Raw genomic sequence first — 19,201 nt, 5'->3', positions numbered from 1 at the left:
ATTCATGCATTGCACGAATCTATGTTATTATCGCCGCTGCCGCTGTTCTATTCAGATGGTCGGCGCTCATGTCCGGCCATCTGAATAACGGCAGCTGGTTGGCTGTACGGAAGTGCCTATCAGAGCATTGGCTCTGATAGGATTTTCCGAGTACAGTCCTCGGGTCCCAGAAGCTTACACAAGGAACGCACTAGGGATGCGCTCCTTGTATAAAACTGACAGGCGTCTCAGCCAATCAGGTTCATCGGTTCTGGTAACCTGGTAACCTGATTGGCTGAAGCGTCATCGAGGGCGGGAGAAGACATTGAGGGACGGTGGAAGCAGAATGGATGACCCCAAAAAGGTAAGTGCCGGGCTGAAATGGGGAGGGGGCATTTTACAGGGCACAGTGGCAGGCTGGCAGCATTTAACAGGGCACAGTGGTGAGTACAATTGATGGGCACAGTGGAGAGTACAATTGATGGGCACAGTGGCGAGTACAATTGATGGGCACAGTGGTGACAACAATTGATGGGCACAGTGGTGACAACAATTGATGGGCACAGTGGTGACAACAATTGATGGGAACAGTGGTGACAACAATTGATGGGCACAATGGTGACAACAATTGATGGGCACAGTGGTAACGTTTGATGGCATGGCACAGTGGCTGCGTTTGTCATGGCACAGTGGTGACAACAATTGATGGGCACAGTGGTGACAATTGATGGGCACAGTGGTGACAGTTGATTGGCACAGTGGCTGCGTTTGATGGCATGGCACAGTGGCGACAATTGATGGCACAGTGGCGACAATTAATGGCATGGCACAGTGGCTGCAATTGATGGGCACAGTAGCTGTGTATGATGGGCACAGTGGCTGCCTTTGATGGGCACAGTGGCTACAATTGATGGGCACAGTAGCTGTGTATGATGGGCACAGCGAGGCTGCAATTGTTTTTTTTTTTTGTTTGTTTGCGCCCCCCCAAAAAATTTGGAGCACCAGCCGCCACTGGTGGAAACCCAGCTATGCAGGACCTTCTCAATAAGTACGGTAGCTTTGTAAAAGGGTAAGCTTAAGGAAAAAAATGTAATTACTCAGGAAAGAAAAACCTTTGATCTACGAATGATTATACCATTTGAAACAACAGATAACAGGCTGAATGTGGATCTCTAAATCACTATTCAATAATTTTATGACCATTCTCTCCTCTATGACTCTTTAACTCACTCCCATTCCACAGCCCCTTCTCTACTCCTTATTGGCTGGTTCACTCACCTATACACTGTACAGTCTTATTCCATTGAGGTAGACCATCGCGGTCCACACATGTGATATTGGTGGATGACGGGCGATATCCGAGATCACATCTCACATTTATCACGTCGTCAATGTCATAGAATTCTTTTTTATGGCTTATGATGGACAAGTTGTTTGCTGATGGTTTCCCACACTGACCTGAAATACAACAAACACGATAGTTGAAGGCTTCTGGTCTAAATAATGGGTAGATATTTTCAAAATACTTCTGTTCTAAATAGCAGAATTTTTTTTTACAAGAATAATCCACAAAAATGTGTAAATACATAATATTAATTTCCTTTCCTTGTAAAGAGAGATTAGTAATTGACACCTTCCATCATAGACCACATGGTGACATTGAACCCCTTCTTCCAAATAAAGTTAACTCAGTTATCATTAAATTGTAAGGCCGCGTACACACGATCGGTCAAAACCGATGAAAATGGACTGAAGGACCTTTTCATCGGTCCAAACCGATCGTGTGTGGGCCCCATTGGTCAGTTAACCTTCGGTCAAAAATTTAGAACTTGCTTTAAAATTTAACCGATGGACGCCTAACCGATAGGTCAAAACCGATCGTTAGTATGGAAAACCGTCGGTTAAAAATCCACGCATGCTCAGAATCAAGTCGACGCATGCTTGGAAGCATTGAACTTCGTTTTTTTCAGCACGTCGTTGTGTTTTACGTCACCGCGTTCTGACACGATCGTTTTTTTAAACTGATGGTGTGTACGCACGACGAACCGTCAGTCAGCTTCATCGGTTTACCGATGATAACGGTCCTTCGGACCGTTCTCATCGGATGGACTGATTGTGTGTACGCGGCCTAAGTGAACCCAATATTGTTTTCAGCCAAGGAAGCTGCCATCTTGCCCTCTGTTTAATCTACAACTGCCATGATGCTGCACATGTGATCAGTTATGACACCAGCCATTGGATGGTTTTTGACAGTTCCGTGACGTGCCGGAAATTAAACTTTTTTATAGATGGGTTTACTTCCACTTTAAGAGAATTTGAGTACCGTTTGGTGGGTGGTCAAACACTTCCTTGTCCTCCATCCCCACCGTGAAACATGGTGGTGGCAGCATCATGTGGTGGGGGATGCTTTTCTTCAGCAGGGACAGGGAAGCTGGTCAGAGTTGATGGGAAGATGGATGGAGACAAATACAGGACAATCTTAGAAGAAAACCTGTTAGAGTCTACAAGGGGGTCCCACCACCGCCTCTACTGGGTTTTCCGGTGCCATCACGGAGGCTGGGAGCGATGCAGACAGCGGCTATGGCTGCCTTGTACAGAGGGAGAGGAACTGAGGTAGTTCCCCTCTCTGTAACCCTGGGAACCAGGAGGGTCGAGTAGTCCGTCACTTCCGGTTCCACCCCTTTGTTTATCTGGCTAGCAGCGACCAGGTAAGTAGCTGATTAGACCAATCTGTGTCTTATCGGCTACATGGCAGGCTAGAGGAAAGATTTGTGGTCTAATAGACCCCAAATCTCTCCATAAAGAGGACCTGTCACGGCCCATGCTATCACAAGGTATGTCACAGGTCCCAGGAGGTTGGAGGATCATTCACAGATCATGCATGTGGAGTGGGAAGCCGGCTGTGAAGCCGCAATGAGTCACAGCCGGCTTCCAAAACGAAACAATGCCGGCAACTGGGACCCCATGACTAGTGAAGAACCAGCCGAGGTGAGCACAGCACTGGATCCTTGGACAGATAATTGTCCTTTTTTTAAATGTCTGCAATATATGTAGCTGCTGACTTAAAAATTTCCCTTCTAGGGTAAAGATTTTTAAGCATTGCTGAGTTTCGGCAGCAGTATGGGCAACTTTCCATTTGCCATTCAAGAGAAGCTGTCAGGTCACCTGTGGCCAGGTGACAAGTGCACCCCGTGGGGTCAGGGATGCACCACAGGGTAGTGAAACCTATGACCGACTGCTGCGATTAGAGAGGAAGCGTGAACCCAAGATCGCCCAGGGCACGGAGTCTAAGACCCAGCTTTGCGTTCACCAGAGCCTCTAGTGGTGAGGATGGCTTTCGCCGCAGCTGGATCCAGGTCGCGACCCCTGGGATCCCCTAGGTCACGCTCTGCAAGGAGAGAGGGAAGGCAGCAAGCAGACAAGCGGTAGTGATGGGTAAGCTGAAGTCGGGGCAACAGGCAGACAGGGGTAACCGAGGGACAGGCAAAAAGTCAAAATCACAGGCAAACAGGAAAGGTCAGGGACGAGTCAAAAACGGTACACAGGAAGATAATTGTAGCACACTGCAGACAGGAACTAAAGCAAACAACACTGTTGAACAGCACTGCAGGCCTGTAGTGCAACAGTTAATATAGACTTCCTGGGATGGCCTTGGTGGGGCCATACAGGAAGGAGAGGACATAAGAAGGTAACCAGAACAGAGTCAGGCCTCTTAATGGACAGATGGAAACAGGTAAGCTGCCAGACTGTTGCATATCCATGACAGAAGCCTTGTATTTTATCCAATGAATACAAGGCTTCATCTGATTGGCAAAGGTAGAAATCATGTTGTCATCTCCCCGCCTCTCCATCTCCACCAATCAGGGGAAGTCTTGGATTCACTGAAAAGATAACAAGGCTTCTCCAGGGGAGCGCTCTCCCATCCCGCAGGGGGCCGCCACAAAGCCGGCGCACAACCAGGGAACCACAAGGGCATCAGGCCCCAGACCAGGAAATGCAAGCAGAGGGAGGGGATGAGGCGGAGTTGTGGGGAAGAAGAGGGAGAGACACAGCGGGTGATCGGGGAGAGAAAAAGACACCAGAGAGACGGTGCAAGGATTTTTTCTGAGGGGAAGGTGTATTTTACAGACCTCACACCATCCCGGTGCCATAGGGCCCTGCCCATAGACAGTTCTGACAGGTAAATGCTCACCTAACAGGTGAATGCAGAGCAGCGGCTAACCGGCCAGAAGAAGGAAAGCTGTAAAGCTGCTCCGGTGCCGGGAGCTTCCGCCCCCCTTCCGATGCGGCTCCATACTCGCCCTCCACTAATTTCCACTCGCCAAATGCAATCAGGCGAGTGGAAATTTTAAGGGCTGACGCATATATATAGCTAATGGTACTACAGTATGTTTTAGCGCACACAGCGGCCGCATCTCTCTGTAATGGATATAGTTTGTTTGGGCCAGCTTGGCCCGCTGAGCTCTTTAAAGTTTTCAAAAGCGGAATAAAATTAAATGTGACCCCCTAGGAGTACACAAACAAGTGGTTGAGAGACTTAAAACCTTTGTGAATTTTTTTTGTAGGTAAATGATCCACTTCTGTACTCACCTAGACACCGAACGGTCAAATTCCACTGCGGGGTACCATTATGGCTCTCACATAAAATATCACTGGATGATGGGCGATATCCAGTGTCGCAGCTCACAGCCACCACATCACCGATGTCATAATAAAGCTTTTCACTTGTGATAGTCAAGTTCTTGGATTTTGGCTTATCACAAAGTCCTGAAATACAAAAAAAAAATGGTCAAAGAATTCTTGCTAGTAGTGTCTCTTAAAGACTTGCCTACCAGGCACTTTTACCCTCTTCCTACCCAAGCCACGTTTTAGCTTTCAGCGCTGTCACACTATAACCACTTTAAGGACCGCCTCCTGCACATATACGTCGGCAGAATGGCACGGCTGGGCACATGTACGTACATGTACGTTGCCTTTAAGAGCCCAGCTGTGGGTCGCGTGCGCACGGCCGAAACGTGCATGTGACCCGGTCCGAAGCTCCGTGACCGCAGCCGCGTTACCCCGCGATCGGTCACAGGAGCTGAAGAACGAGGAGAGGTGAGTGTGTAAACACACCTTCCCCGTTCTTCACTGTGGCAGTGTCACTGATCGTCTTTTCCCTGATATAGGGAAAGACGATCAATGACGTTACAAGTGCAGCCCCGCCCCCCTACAGTTAGAAACACGTATGAGGTCACACTTAACCCCTTCAGCGCCCCCTAGTGGTTAACTCCTAAACTGCAATTGTCATTTTCACAGTAATCAGTGTATTTTTATAGTACTTTTTGCTGTGAAAATGACCATGGTCCCAAAAATATGTCAACATTGTCCGAGGTGTCCGCCATAATGTCGCAGTCACGAAAAAAAATCGCTGATCACCGCCATTAGTAGTAAAAAAAAAAAAAATATTAATAAAAATGCCATAAAACTATCCCCTTATTTTGTAAACGCTATAAATTTTGCGCAAACTAATCGTTAAAAGCTTATTTTTTACCAAAAATAGATAGAAGAATACGTATCGGCCTAAACTGAGGAAAAAAATATATATATTTTTTGGGGATATTTATTATAGCAAAAAGTAAAAAATATTGGCCTGGATTCACAAAGCACTTACGCCGACGTATCTCGAGATACGCCGCGTAAGTGTAACTATGCACCGTCGTATCTGTGCGCCGTGCCCACAATCTGAGATACGCCTAAAAATAGGCTTCATTCGGCCAACGTAACTTGCCTACGCCGTCGTATTGTGGGCACATATTTACGCTGGATGCATTTTCCGCTCCCATAGATTTTCTATGCACATATGCAAATGAGGGAGATACGCCGATTCACAAACGTACTTGCGCCCGGCGCATAATATACGCGGTTTGCGTAAGTCGTACGTCCGTCGTAAAGTTATTCCCCATATAGGAGGCGCAACCCATGCAAAGGTATGGACCAGGGAACACAGCTGTCGTATTTTACGTCGTTTACGTAGTACGTTAATAGGGCTGGGCGTAGGTTACGTTCACGTCATAGGCAGTGATCCGTCGTATCTTAGTAGTTCCGACGTGATTCTGAGCATGCGCACTGGGATGCGTCCACGGGACGGCGCATGCGCCGTTCGTTTTAAGTACTTCTATGACGCTTGGCCCATCATTTGCATGGGGTCACGCCTCATTAGCATGGCTCACGCCCACTTCCACCTACGCTGGCTTACGCCGAGGAAACCCAGCGTATCTTTAAGAGTGAGTGGGAACAAGTCCTTTTTTAAATCCAGTGCTTGCCTCTGTGCGCTGCGCCGATGTAGCGTATATTCGATACGCTACGCCGGCATAAATATGCGCCGATGTATGTGAATCCGGGCCATTGCATTTTTTTCAAAATTGTCGCTCTATTTTTGTTTACAGCGCAAAAAATTAAAACCGCAGAGGTGATCAAATACCACCAAAAGAAAGCTCCATTTGTGGGGAAAAAGGACGCCAATTTTGTTTGTGAGCCACGTCGCACGACCGCGCAATTGTCAGTTAAAGCGACGCAGTGCCGAATCGCAAAAAGGGGCAAGGTCATTAACCTGCATATTGGTCCGGGTCTTAAGTGGTGAAAGGACAAATGTGCGGTCATACAACACTGTACCCATATGACATTTTTTCATTTTTTTGGAGACAAATAGAACTTTCTTTTGGTGAAGAGGCTGCACTGATGGGCACTGATAGTGGCCAGTATAAATGATCTCTGTCACACTTGCCAGTTACTGTCTCTCCTCTCTTCACAATGTGACAGCGGAGTGAGGAGTAGACTGCTGGTAACTGGAAAGTGTGTTTATATTGTAATGGTAATGTGTCATTTTTTTTTGGGAGGGGGGGGGGGTGTAAAACAGCGCACCCAAAGCTAACCTCCCCACCTGTCCAGTCGGTCAGGTCTGGAGAACTTACCCCATCTATGGCGGGCAACGCTTCACCCGGACGACAGGCGGCAGGCATCACTGGCGGCTTCCCCTTCTCTCCTCTGTGGGCATCAATGCGGATTTCTCCTCCTCCCTCCACTACGGTGGCTAATCGGAACACTTCTCTTTTTGGCCGATCGGGAAACAGGTCTCAGACCCGCTTCCTTATTGACCAGGTGAAGAATCAGTGTGAAAATAGCAAATATTCATTAGCTATTGTAAGTTCGGGCAAGTTCCCAACCGCATTTAGGAGAAACCTTGGGGTGGATTCAAGAAGCAATTGCACCTGTGTAACCATAGGTTACACAGCGCAATTGCTTAATTGCCCCGGCGTAACGAGTGCTCCTGATTCAGGAACCTTGTTACGCCGACTGCAGCCTAAGATCTGCGCGGCATAAGGCTCTTATGCCCGCATATCTTAGGCTGCATTCTAGCGATGGCCGCTAGGTGGCGTTCCCGTTGTGCTCAGTGTATAGTATGCAAATTGCATACTAACACCGATTCACAACGTTGCGCGAGCCCTGCGTACACAATTTACGTCGTTTACGTACGGCGGTTTTCGCCCATGTTACGTATACCCGTCGTTCCCGCATCGCGAAATTTTAATTTTACGTAGTTTGTGTAAGTGAATCATGAATGGCGCTGGATGCCATTCACGTTCACTTTGAAGCAAATGACGTCCTTGCGACGTCATTTGCCGCAATGCCCGTCAAGAAACTTTCCCGACGGAGCATGCGCTCTACGCTCGGCGCGGGAACGCGCCTAATTTAAATGATTCCCGCCCCCTACGGGATCATTTAAATTGCGTGCTCTTGCGCCAGGCATTTTGCCAGCGCGCCCGCGCAATTTACGGAGCTTATGCTCCGTGAATCGAGGGCAGCGCAAAAAAATTGCGGGGGCGCAGGGCAAAATCGTTGCCCTGCGCCTCCGTAATAAATGCGCAAATCTCTTTGAATCCGGCCCCTTGTATTTTTATTATTTCATAGAAGGCTTCCTCTGATTGGCCAAGGCAGAAAACATGTCATCATCCACCAGCATCTTCAACCTCTGCCAATCAGTGGAAGCCTTGTATTCATTGATATTTTGAAATCACAAGGCTTCTCCTGAATGGTGGAAAACCATTCACCTCAACTCTCTTTAATTCCGACAGCAATATGTAACACAATGCCGTCTATTGTATGTAGCTAATGCTAGTACAGTATATTACACTCATTACAACAGCTGCATTTATACATAAATGGGTGATAAGCGCTTCAAATATGTGACTAAAATCACAACAAAGGATAATACCAATGATAAGTGCACAAACACAATAAGTGACTGGACTGTAGTTGGTGGAATGCCAAACTAAAAATATATCTCAAGAATTGCACAAGGAGTAGAGACCTTGAATGATACAAACATGGACCTCTGTGCAACTGGAGGTGTCCAAAAGCAACGAAGTGCAAAAAAGTGAAGATGTAAAGGTAAATAAATGAATGGATGATTAAAGTTCAAAATATGACAGACAGTCTATAAACAAGGTGAATCAGATGTTGTAAACTTCTGAGCCTCTGCTCCCTTCCCTCAGAAGGATGGTGGACTATCCTCATAGGTAATATAGTGCCCTTACCTGCAGGGTGCTATATAAGAGCATATAGTGTTATCTCAACAGCGTGATGTTCTTGCCTCTCCCAGTGTTAGTCACTCCAACTGCTCAAGCTGCTGGGTTTCTCCAATATTCCAGGCTCCGTGATCCAGGGATAGAAGTGGGATGAGGGAGGGAAAAAAGAAGAAAAAGTGCCTCCAATGGTGTAGCGAGTTGAAGTTCAAAAAGATTTATTGCACCAAAAGGTAAAACAAACATGCATGGGCACATGCAGTAACAAGTTTAAAATTCGCGGGGACGTGGCGATCTATGTACCGCCTGACGTCCGATGGCCTCCGGCTTGTGCGGGTGTATGAATCGGTCTGACTCCCTACGGCGTTACGTCACGCACCTCGTGACTTCATCAGGGGAACCCTATTGGCTGTCAGGCCGTCAATTAAATAGTAACAGACCGGAAGTAAACAAACTTCCATTTTCTCGTGGTCCATGTCTGTAGACATAGTATTATTGTTTTTATTATTATTGTTTATTTTTATTTTTATTTTTATTTTTATCTTTTATTTCATTTTCAAGTTGCTCCATATTATATTTCTGTCAACTTGATTGATAGTATTATCATATTGACATTGTGATATAACAGGTGGTCTGATAAACATTTCATTAATCAGAAGACATTTACATCGTTTGTGCATTAGCACAAACAATGGATGTATTAAATGTCCTTTTACGGTTTTACCCTTAATATTCTGGACATGTCTCGATTTTTACTTTTAATTTTATTGCACTTTAATATTTTACATAATGTGTATATCTGAGCACTGCTATTCCATACACACTTTTGGCCAGTTCGTTTTATGTATAATGAGATTAACTCTCGTTATTTTTAATTTTTAATTTTACTTTTGATTTAACCTTTATTGCCTTTTGGACATCAGTTCTGTTACTCCAAAGTTTGGACTTGCCTATGTCCACAGAACGTATTAATGTCCCAGTTATGTCCATTAACAAGCACTTCCTTTATTACTATGTCTACAGACATGGACCACGAGAAAATGGAAGTTTGTTTACTTCCGGTCTGTTACTATTTAATTGACGGCCTGACAGCCAATAGGGTTCCCCTGATGAAGTCACGAGGTGCGTGACGTAACGCCGTAGGGAGTCAGACCGATTCATACACCCGCACAAGCCGGAGGCCATCGGACGTCAGGCGGTACATAAACTTGTTACTGCATGTGCCCATGCATGTTTGTTTTACCTTTTGGTGCAATAAATCTTTTTGAACTTCAACTCGCTACACCATTGGAGGCACTTTTTCTTCTTTTTTCCCTCCCTCATCCCACTTCTATCCCTGGATCACGGAGCCTGGAATATTGGAGAAACCCAGCAGCTTGAGCAGTTGGAGTGACTAACACTGGGAGAGGCAAGAACATCACGCTGTTGAGATAACACTATATGCTCTTATATAGCACCCTGCAGGTAAGGGCACTATATTACCTATGAGGATAGTCCACCATCCTTCTGAGGGAAGGGAGCAGAGGCTCAGAAGTTTATAACATCTGATTCACCTTGTTTATAGACTGTCTGTCATATTTTGATCTTTAATCATCCATTCATTTATTTACCTTTACATCTTCACTCTTTTGCACTTCGTTGCTTTTGGACACCTCCAGTTGCACAGAGGTCCATGTTTGTATCATTCAAGGTCTCTACTCCTTGTGCAATTCTTGAGATATATTTTTAGTTTGGCATTCCACCAACTACAGTCCAGTCACTTATTGTGTTTGTGCACTTATCATTGGTATTATCCTTTGTTGTGATTTTAGTCACATATTTGAAGCGCTTATCACCCATTTATGTATATTTGATTTTTGTGTTATGTGAACACCCTTAGATATAGCTGCCTCAGACACACTTTGCATACTTTATTATCACTGCTTTATTTATCATAACTGTATACTCACAGTAGCGCATTTAATTTTCTCACTTATTACAACAGCTGCATTACTCTGTAATGGAAATTTTCTTTGGGCCAGCTTGGCCCGCTTGGCCAGCTGGGTCCTTTAAAGTTTTCAAAAGTTAAATAAAAAAAATGAAAAGTGTGGATGATTCCCACACAACCACCCCTAGGGATAGATAGGCAAGTGGCTGAGAAACTAGAAACCTTTGTAGGGTAAGGATCCATTTCCGTACTTACCTAAACACTGAACGGTCACATTCCACTGCAGGGTACCGTTATGGTTCTCACATACAATATTACTGGATGATGGGCGATATCCAGTGTCGCAGCTCACAGCCACCACATCACCGATGTCATAATAAGGCTTTTCTTTACTTGTGATAGACAAATTCTTCGCTTCTGGCTTATCACAAAGCCCTGAAATACAAAAAATGGTCAGGCAAACAATCCTTGCTAGTAGACTCTCTTGAAGTGTATTTAAGCATTTTTTTTTTTTATCATATTGTGTCACACCAATTACTAGTCAACATGATATATTTTATATATATTGTGACAGCGGGCAGGTAAAATCGCCTGGTTGCATCCAGAATGGCAAATATGTGTGTCCCAGATTCAGGCTCTATGCCGACTTATACCACTAGGGGGAAGTGCTGAGAGTCGGCTTATTAAAGGGGAGTTCCAGCCATTTGTATGTTTATTAAAAGTCAGCAGCAACAAAAAGTTTAGCTGCTGGCTTTTAATAAACAGACACTTACCTGCTCCAGTGCTCCAGCGACGCGCCGGCCGGGGCTCCGCTCCTCTCCCCCCCTCCCCGGCCAGCGTCTTCATTCTCAGTGTGGGCACCCGGCCGTGACAGCTTTCGGCTTCACGGCCGGGCACCCACTGCGCATGCGCGAGCGGCACTGCGCATGTGCGCGCGGCCCGGCGCCGCGCCGTGTAATTGGCCAGGAGATCGCCTAGGACCTGTGACGTGTCCTAGGCGATCGCCTACAGCAGCCCCTTACTGAAGGCGATTAAGCTTAGTCGCCTACAGGAAGGAGGAAGTGGGACAGGAAGTCCCACTCTTGCTGAAGCCCCCACTCCCCCCCCAAAAAAATTACATGCCAAATGTGGCATGTAAGGGGGAGAGGAGTGGGTTAAGAGGAAGTTCCAAATTTGGGTGGAACTCCTCTTTAAGACCTCTACAAAAACTCCCAGCATGCTTAGGGAGGTGCTCCATCCTGGAACCAGTTTTGTGCCTGTTGAGTGTGATACCTGTCTGTGCAGTGAGACAACACCTGTGTGGCAAGCCTCTGACAGGGAGATAGGTGCCGGGGACAGCACAAGGCTGCACCTAGTTGAGCGGGGGGGGTGATTACCGCACACCGCTCCGGTAAGCATGTCTCCCCTCTGACCTTTCTTCTCCTTCCTGTGCGGGAAAATTAACCCCTTCGCGGGACTGCAGTCTGTGTGGGAAGCTCCCACAGAATCCAGGCGGGTTGGGAGGTATGACGTAGATTGAGTTCTGGAGTCCAGAGACTTCGAAGAGTCTTGGGAGAGATAAAGGTCCAGATTCACAAAGCACTTACGCCGACGTATAACACGTTACGCCAACGTAAGTGCAATAGTGCGCCGGCGTATGTGTGCGCCAGACCCACAAACCAACATGCGCCTAAAAACAGGCTACACCCGCCGACGTAGCGTGCACATGCCGGCGTAGGGTGGGTGCACATATGGGCTGGGCGCATGTTGCTGCTCCCATTGATTAGCCATTCAAACATGCAAATGAGGGAAACGTGCGTGTGCCCGGCGCATGCTACGCGAGATGCGCGTAAGTTGTACGTCCGGCGTAAAGTTATTTCCCATAAATGAGGTGCACAGGTCTGCACCAGGAAACACAAGCCGGCGTATTGTGCGTTGGATGTGTGTCTGGCTGGGCGTACGTTATGTTCACGGCGTACGCAGTGATTCGGCGTAGCTTAGGCAGTTGTGCCGGCATGGTTGTGAGCAGGCGCAGGGGGGTGCTGTGCATGCGTCCACGGCGCATGCGCAGTTCGTGATGCGTACCTATCTGGCGCTCGGCCCATCATCTGCATGGGGTCACACCTCATTTGCATGGGTTCACGCCCACTTCCACCTTCGCCGGCGTGCGCCTTCGAAACCCACGCCGCGCTGGCGCAGCGTTGGGAGCACTGGCTTGCTGAATGCAATGCTTGCCTCTCCGCGCTGCGTTGGCGTAGCGTACAGTGTTTGCTCTACAGCGGCGTAATGTGCGTCATGCTCTCTGTGAATCTGGGCCAAAGTCTCTAACTTTGTGTCCACACTTTACTTTACTGGTGGTGCAGGTGTGCACAGCCTTTGTAATCAAGGGGCTGGCCTGTTGTTGTTTTTTTTGTAAGTCAACTTTTTAGGATAAACCATTGGGCATCCACTCCCTTCTTCTAAGATCCAAGCAGTACGGGCTTTAGCAAATGTTAAAAACAAGCACACAGGGCAATAAAAGCAAGAAAGTTGGTCAGATAAGGAGTAGAGAAGAGGGTTGTGGAATGGCAAGTGTAGAGCTCACCCCCGAAGGAGCCGCTGGTTGATTTGGGATCGGCCTGCTAAGTGACCCTGGCGGTGTCTAGGGGTGCAATTGTGAGAACAGCAGAAGTGAGCGAAGGTCCAGACATCTAATAAAGGGTTTTCAATGCTTTTTTGTCCAGGCCAAACACGGCCAACATCAACATAAATTGGGAAGGTCAAGGTTGATGAAGGAAAGAAAGAGAACCTTGCGGTATCAGGCCTGGATATCGAATGGAGCAGTCAGTATCAATTTCTGTTACTCGTCGCCACTCTGCTTGGAGTGGGTAAAGTGCCCCCGGACAGACCCCTATGATAGGCCTGGCAGCCGAAGTGTCACTCTCAACTTGCTGGGTTGAACAGGTCTCTCTCACAGACACGGCTCTAGGGCCTCTGCCACAGGCCAACTTAAATTAAGGACTTAGGTGAATCAAGAGAGAAAATCCTCCCAGTGGACTTTTCCTATATGGGCCCCCGGATGACAGCAAGCATACCTGTCAGTGGTCCGGACACCCGATCCCAGACTGGGATTCTCTCAACAGGTCTTGGAACCCAGCGAAACACTGGGGTCCCCTTTTTCCTCAGGATGAGGTTCGATGCAGAATTCAGCTTTGGCCAGGTCGGCCGCGCTGGCGGGGTCCATGTATGCGCGTACCCTGAAGGTGGGTACCGACCTGGAACGGGGACCCCGCGAAGATTACTTGACCCCTGTCACATGACCCCTGTCACAGATATACTCTCCCCCAGCATGCCCCGCGAGGGAAAAACTCCTCTAATTGGCTGCTGGGAAAAACTTGCTCTGTCAGAACCCCTCTGGCGCCAACTGCCGGCCAGGAGTGGCATTGCACCCTCTGACCACAGACTGACCCAGTGGACATTTCTGAAATGACAGAAGTCCCAAATTTAGACAAACACCAAATTTGAGCAAAGTAACTCTCCCATTCCCCACTAACTTTAGCGTAGTGCCCATGCTGAAAGCAAGGGGGCGCAACACAAGGTAGAGAGAGAGTCGCAAGGGTAGGACAAATTCTATGGCTAGCTATACACACATAGGTTTCTATTGTTCAGACTACAGGAATAGATTCCTCCATCCAAACAGCGAATAGTAGATTCTCTGCTCCCAGCTATTGTATTGCAGCTGTAACACTAGGGTTGCCACCTTTTCTTCAAGCCAAACCAGAACACTTTAGCGACAAATGCCAAATACCAGGGATTGGAGTTTGGGTGGGCAGACATAGGGGTAAGTGCAGGAGGAGCAGAAGGAGATCAAGCCCTCTATCCTCTCCTGTCCATGTTTGGGAGTGGGTACACTTGTGTACTTGGTGGTTGTGGTTCTCAGTTACTTGGGGAACCGCAGTCCATTCTCAATAATGTGTCTGGGTTTCAGGTGGTCTGAAACCCAGATGCACAATTCCAAACCTGGACTGTCCGGGTGAATCCCAGACAGGTGGCAACCCTATGTAACACCTGTGGCTGCTTGAATACCCAAACAGTGACTGATAGGATGAAGTCATTGTTTGGCTGACAATTTTCCACCAGGCTCCTTCGATTTCTCAATCAGAGTTTGTCTAACCGGCGACAGGGCCACCTATGGCTTGAATTTTGGCAGTGGCACGTGCAGTTATCAACTGTGCATGACTAGTTAAAACATACCTAGTTGAGTTATCACAGTGTTTCTCTGCTAAAGCTTTAATTTGTTGTTCTAAAGTTTAATTTCAACACCAGACATTTCCCCTGAATCCTTCATTCAGGGGTCTCCAAACTTTCCAAACAAAGGGCCGCTTTACTGTCTTTCGGGCATTAGGGGGGCCAGACTTCGGGCAGTGGGAACATTCCTCAAAGTTCCTCAATGGGGGTAAACAATGCCCCATCATTGGTTGTATTGGTGCCCCATTTTTGGTGTCCGTTGAAGGATTAGTACCTCAAGGGCTGGATAAAGGCAGGCAAAGGGCCACATCTGGCCCCCGGGCTGCAGTTTGGAGACCACTGTCCTAGATAATGCATGTAGTCATAGATGCGACTTTTGTTATAAAGCTCACATAGACGAGCGGTCTTCAAAAAGTTTCTGCACTTTTTTTTATATTTCATAGAGTTAAAAAAAGTGTGGAAACTTTTTGAAGAACCCTCGTAATATCTGTAGAAAATGGCTCCTGCACTCACTTATACACCGAACAGTCTCATTCCATTGGGAAGGGTCATTGCACTTCACACATGTGATATTGGCGGATGATGGGCGATATCTGGGATCACATTCCACTGCTCCATTGTCCGTGCCATTTTCTTTCCTTGTGATGGATGCGTTGCTTACTTCTGAAATAAAACAAACATGATAGTTAAAGAAGGCTTCTGGTCTAAAGAAGAAGACGGTGATATGTATTTTTAAAATTAAGATTTGCTAAAATGAATAAATACAGCTGATTTCGAATTTTGTTTCTTCCTTTTAGTTTTTGACGTCAACGCTAAATGTTCTGGAACACTTATCCTGTATCCATCTCTGTTGAATTGGATTTTACTATGTTTGTAAAGATATTTTGGTGGTGACATTTACTGGTAAGCCAGTGTAACTACAACTTGTAATTTAATGTCTGTAAAATGGTATATTCCAGTTTACCTGCATGTTGGGGTTATTTGGCTTAATCCTCAGGCCCATCCTTTTCTTCAGTTAGTTACCCACCTTCATAGTGGGCACAAGGCTTGGAAGATTATTGTCTCTTTATAATTCAAACCGAAAGAAAAACCCTAGCACAACATGCACACCACCCACCATTCTTGGACAAACCGTCACCCCAAGCACCAAAATCAAAAGCCTTGAAATCATCTTTGACTCAGACATGACTATGGACGCACAAATAGCATCAGTAGTTAGCGCATCTCACTACCTTCTTTGCCTGCTGCGTAGACTCATCCCCTTCATCCCGGAAGAGGACACAGCAGTAGTAGTTGGAACACTAATATAATACCAAATTTCACGTCTACAAGTTGTCCAGAACACAGCATCCAGACTGGTAATGGGAAAAAAAAACCTGTGAATCAATCACCCCGTCCCTGAGGACCCCCCATGGCTGGCCGTGAAGGATTGGGTTACTTTCAAAACCCTCTGCCTCACTCACAAATGCACACAAGGAAACGCTCCGCAATACCTATGCGAGAAAATAAAGCACTACACCCGGAGCCGCCCCCTCCGATCAACTTACCAAAACCTCCTCCACATCCCCAAGACCCGCTCAAAATCAAAAGGAGAACGAACATTCGCAGTCCAAGGACCACTGCTATGGAACGCTCTACTCACAGACATCCGCATGAAAAAAAAAACATCAGGCCTTCAGGAAGAAGCTTAAGACCCATCTCTTCTGAGGACACAAGGCTGAGACTGGCTGGAAAAAGCGCTTTAAAGGGTCACTAAAGGAATTTTTTTTTTTAGCTAAATAGCTTCCTTTACCTTACTGCAGTACTGGTTTCATGTCCTCATTGTTCGTTTTTGCTTTGAAGTAGCTAAAATTCTGCTGTGATCTCCACACTTCCTGGTTGCCTGTTTCCTTATAACCATCGTACTGGGAGCTTTCTCACGGTGGTCTAAGCTGTCACTACTGTGTGTCTAAAACTCCTCAGAACCAAGACAGAGATCTCCCCGACGGTTGCAATGAAGAGAGCTGGCGTCAGTGCACCATTCAGAGGTGTAAGAGCATTATCAAAGAGAAGAAAGGGTGCCCACTCACCAACCCAGTACATTAGTATGTGCTGCTCCAGACACAACAACCCTCACATGTTTCGTCCCGCTCACCGGAGCTTGGTCACAGAGGTCTGATGAAATGCTCAACCTCTTTATGATACAACCAGGGCTTTTATTCTCAAATAATAGGTGCTGGAACTCAACCACGACCCCCCAAAACCCCTCCACGCAGACACACTCTCCAAATCACATCAATAGTGGGTGTATTCAGTCAAATTTCACGAACAGTAGGAGGGTCTTAAATGGGCATTAAATACCAGGATTGCATTACATACAGAGTGCAGAGTTGAGGAGGGTTGCACACAGAGTGCAGAGCTGTCACTTGTAAACACAGAAACTGAACTTCTGTGTTTACAAGTGATTGTGGTGAGCAGCCCCCCCCCCCCCCAAGGGTCTGAGCCAGAGGTGGTGGATCTGAGTTCCACCAAGTTCCCCCTGAAAAAAAAAACCTGGATACAACACTATGGCTGAAAGAAGAGCTCATGCAGAAGCAAAACATAGAAAGCTTGGTTCAAACTATAGTAAAAAATTAGAGCTAAAAATCTTTACTGGGCAAACTTTGTTTTAGGCTTGTGCAGTCATGCACTTAAATTGTTATAACATGCAGCCGTACTGCTCAGGGTTGGTTGTGTGTGCTTTTAATCACTTGTATTTTTCCCCCATCAGAGCAGACAAGAAAAATGGGTTGATTGCCTGGATGTACCGCAGAACTCCTAATTAATTGGAAAAAAAAAAGGGGGGGGGGTTGCAAATTCAGTATTCAAAGCTCATCTACATGGCAACCCAGGGGACACAGTAATGGTATACCCAAGTGGCATATATAGAAAAAGAGATAATAAAGTTCTCTCAAGTAGGCATATCAAAACACTACACATTAATACAAAAATTACTTTATTAGTAATTATAGAAAATTCACAACAATTAATTAATCTAGAGTGGCAGACTGACTGTGTAGTACAGACCAATTAAAAATAAGACAACGTTGTCATACAATTTAAAAGCAGGGGGAAATCGCAGCTGCGCAAACCTCATTCACACCATTGATACCACATTCAAGTAAGTTGATTACATTAGCACATAATTGAGAACCAATCATCAAAAAGAAAAATTGTTGTGGGTTTTTCCACTTTCAGCAGTACAAAAAAAGGAAGAAGTATAATGCATAAAAACTTGCCGGCCGCCAAAGTACAGCTGTCCGTCCTCCTCAAAACGACGTGGGGATGTCACTACATGCCCTGCCAGATGTGTTTCATCACAAACTGACGTTCTCAATGGGGATAGGGCAACGTACTGACTCACCACCATTTATAGAGCCAAACCTCATTGTGATGCAAGGATTTGGCTAAAAATGCCATATTGACTATAGGCACAGATGCCAATACAGCCAGAAGAGCTTTAGCAGCGATTAGCTTAAAGCGGGGGTTCACCCTATAAAAAAAAAATAAACATTTTCTTCTAGCATAAAATTAGGCATAGTAGCGCGAGCTACAGTATGCCTGTCTTAATTTTTTTATCCCCGTACTCACTGTATAATCGTACATAGAAGATTCCGACTGCCCACGGGGAATGGGCGTTCCAATCCAGACGGAAGGTGATTGACGGCCGGCTCTGGCGCGTCACACTTCTCCGGAAATAGCCGAAATAGGCTTGGCTCTTCACGGCGCCTGCACATAGTCTGTGCGCAGGCGCCGTGAAGAGCCGAGACCTACTCCGGCTGTCTTCGGGGAGCGTGATGTGCCAGAGCCGGCCGTCAATCACCCTCCCTCTTGAAAGGAACGCCCATTCCCCGCGGGCAGTCGGAATCTTCTATGTACGATTACACAGTGAGTACGGGGATAAAAAAATTAAGACAGGCATACTGTAGCTCGCGCTACTATGCCTAATTTTATGCTAAAAAGTTGTTCTGCAGGGTGAAACACCGCTTTAATAAAAATCATGATTTAAAAATGTAATTAGTACATACAATAAATGAAATGGAGCAGCCCACAACCAATTAAATTAATATTAATAATATTATCCAAATAAAAGACATCAAAAGGAATAAATAGATGTCTTTCAGTTAGATTCAGACGGGTGCACCACCAAAGGATAACCCCCATGAACCCTAGTGGATAATAATCCAAATAGCAGATTATTACAATCGAATAATAATATTCGTGTGTAAAACAATAATGAGAATAAGTGAATACTTAGTAAGTGTGTGCCTTAATAAGGTAAGCACTATAAAAATAATATTAGTGTGCATATCATAATTGCGTACAACCTATAATTAATTAATGTGTATAAGGGGAGCTGCGGTGGCTCAACGCGATTGGCACTGCGCTGACAAGCCATTCACCTCTGCAGCTAGGGGTTCGCATCCCGGTCTCGGCTACATGTGAATTGAGTTTGGTGGTCTCAGCCCGGCTCCCGGTGGGTGTGCTATGCGAGGTAAGCCTGCAC

General features: G+C 46.3%; 1 protein-coding gene across 3 annotated transcripts in view; it reads right to left on the bottom strand.

Annotated features, from left to right (window-relative positions):
- Window positions 1-19,201, bottom strand: part of LOC120924401 (receptor-type tyrosine-protein phosphatase S-like) — a 162,766-nt gene that overhangs the window by 96,118 nt on the left and 47,447 nt on the right. For all 3 annotated transcript variants that reach the window (XM_040335351.1, XM_040335357.1, XM_040335366.1), the window contains exons 2-5: window positions 15,190-15,339; window positions 10,726-10,905; window positions 4,570-4,746; window positions 1,258-1,437 (exon numbers count right to left, since the gene is read on the bottom strand). In XM_040335351.1, the coding sequence (XP_040191285.1) occupies window positions 1,258-1,437; window positions 4,570-4,746; window positions 10,726-10,905; window positions 15,190-15,339 (687 nt within the window). The remainder of the gene's footprint in view (window positions 1-1,257; window positions 1,438-4,569; window positions 4,747-10,725; window positions 10,906-15,189; window positions 15,340-19,201) is intronic.

The sequence above is a fragment of the Rana temporaria genome, chromosome 1 (genome assembly GCF_905171775.1).
Source record: "Rana temporaria chromosome 1, aRanTem1.1, whole genome shotgun sequence".
NCBI lineage: Eukaryota > Metazoa > Chordata > Amphibia > Anura > Ranidae > Rana > Rana temporaria.
This window is presented reverse-complemented; position numbering and strand designations above follow the sequence as displayed.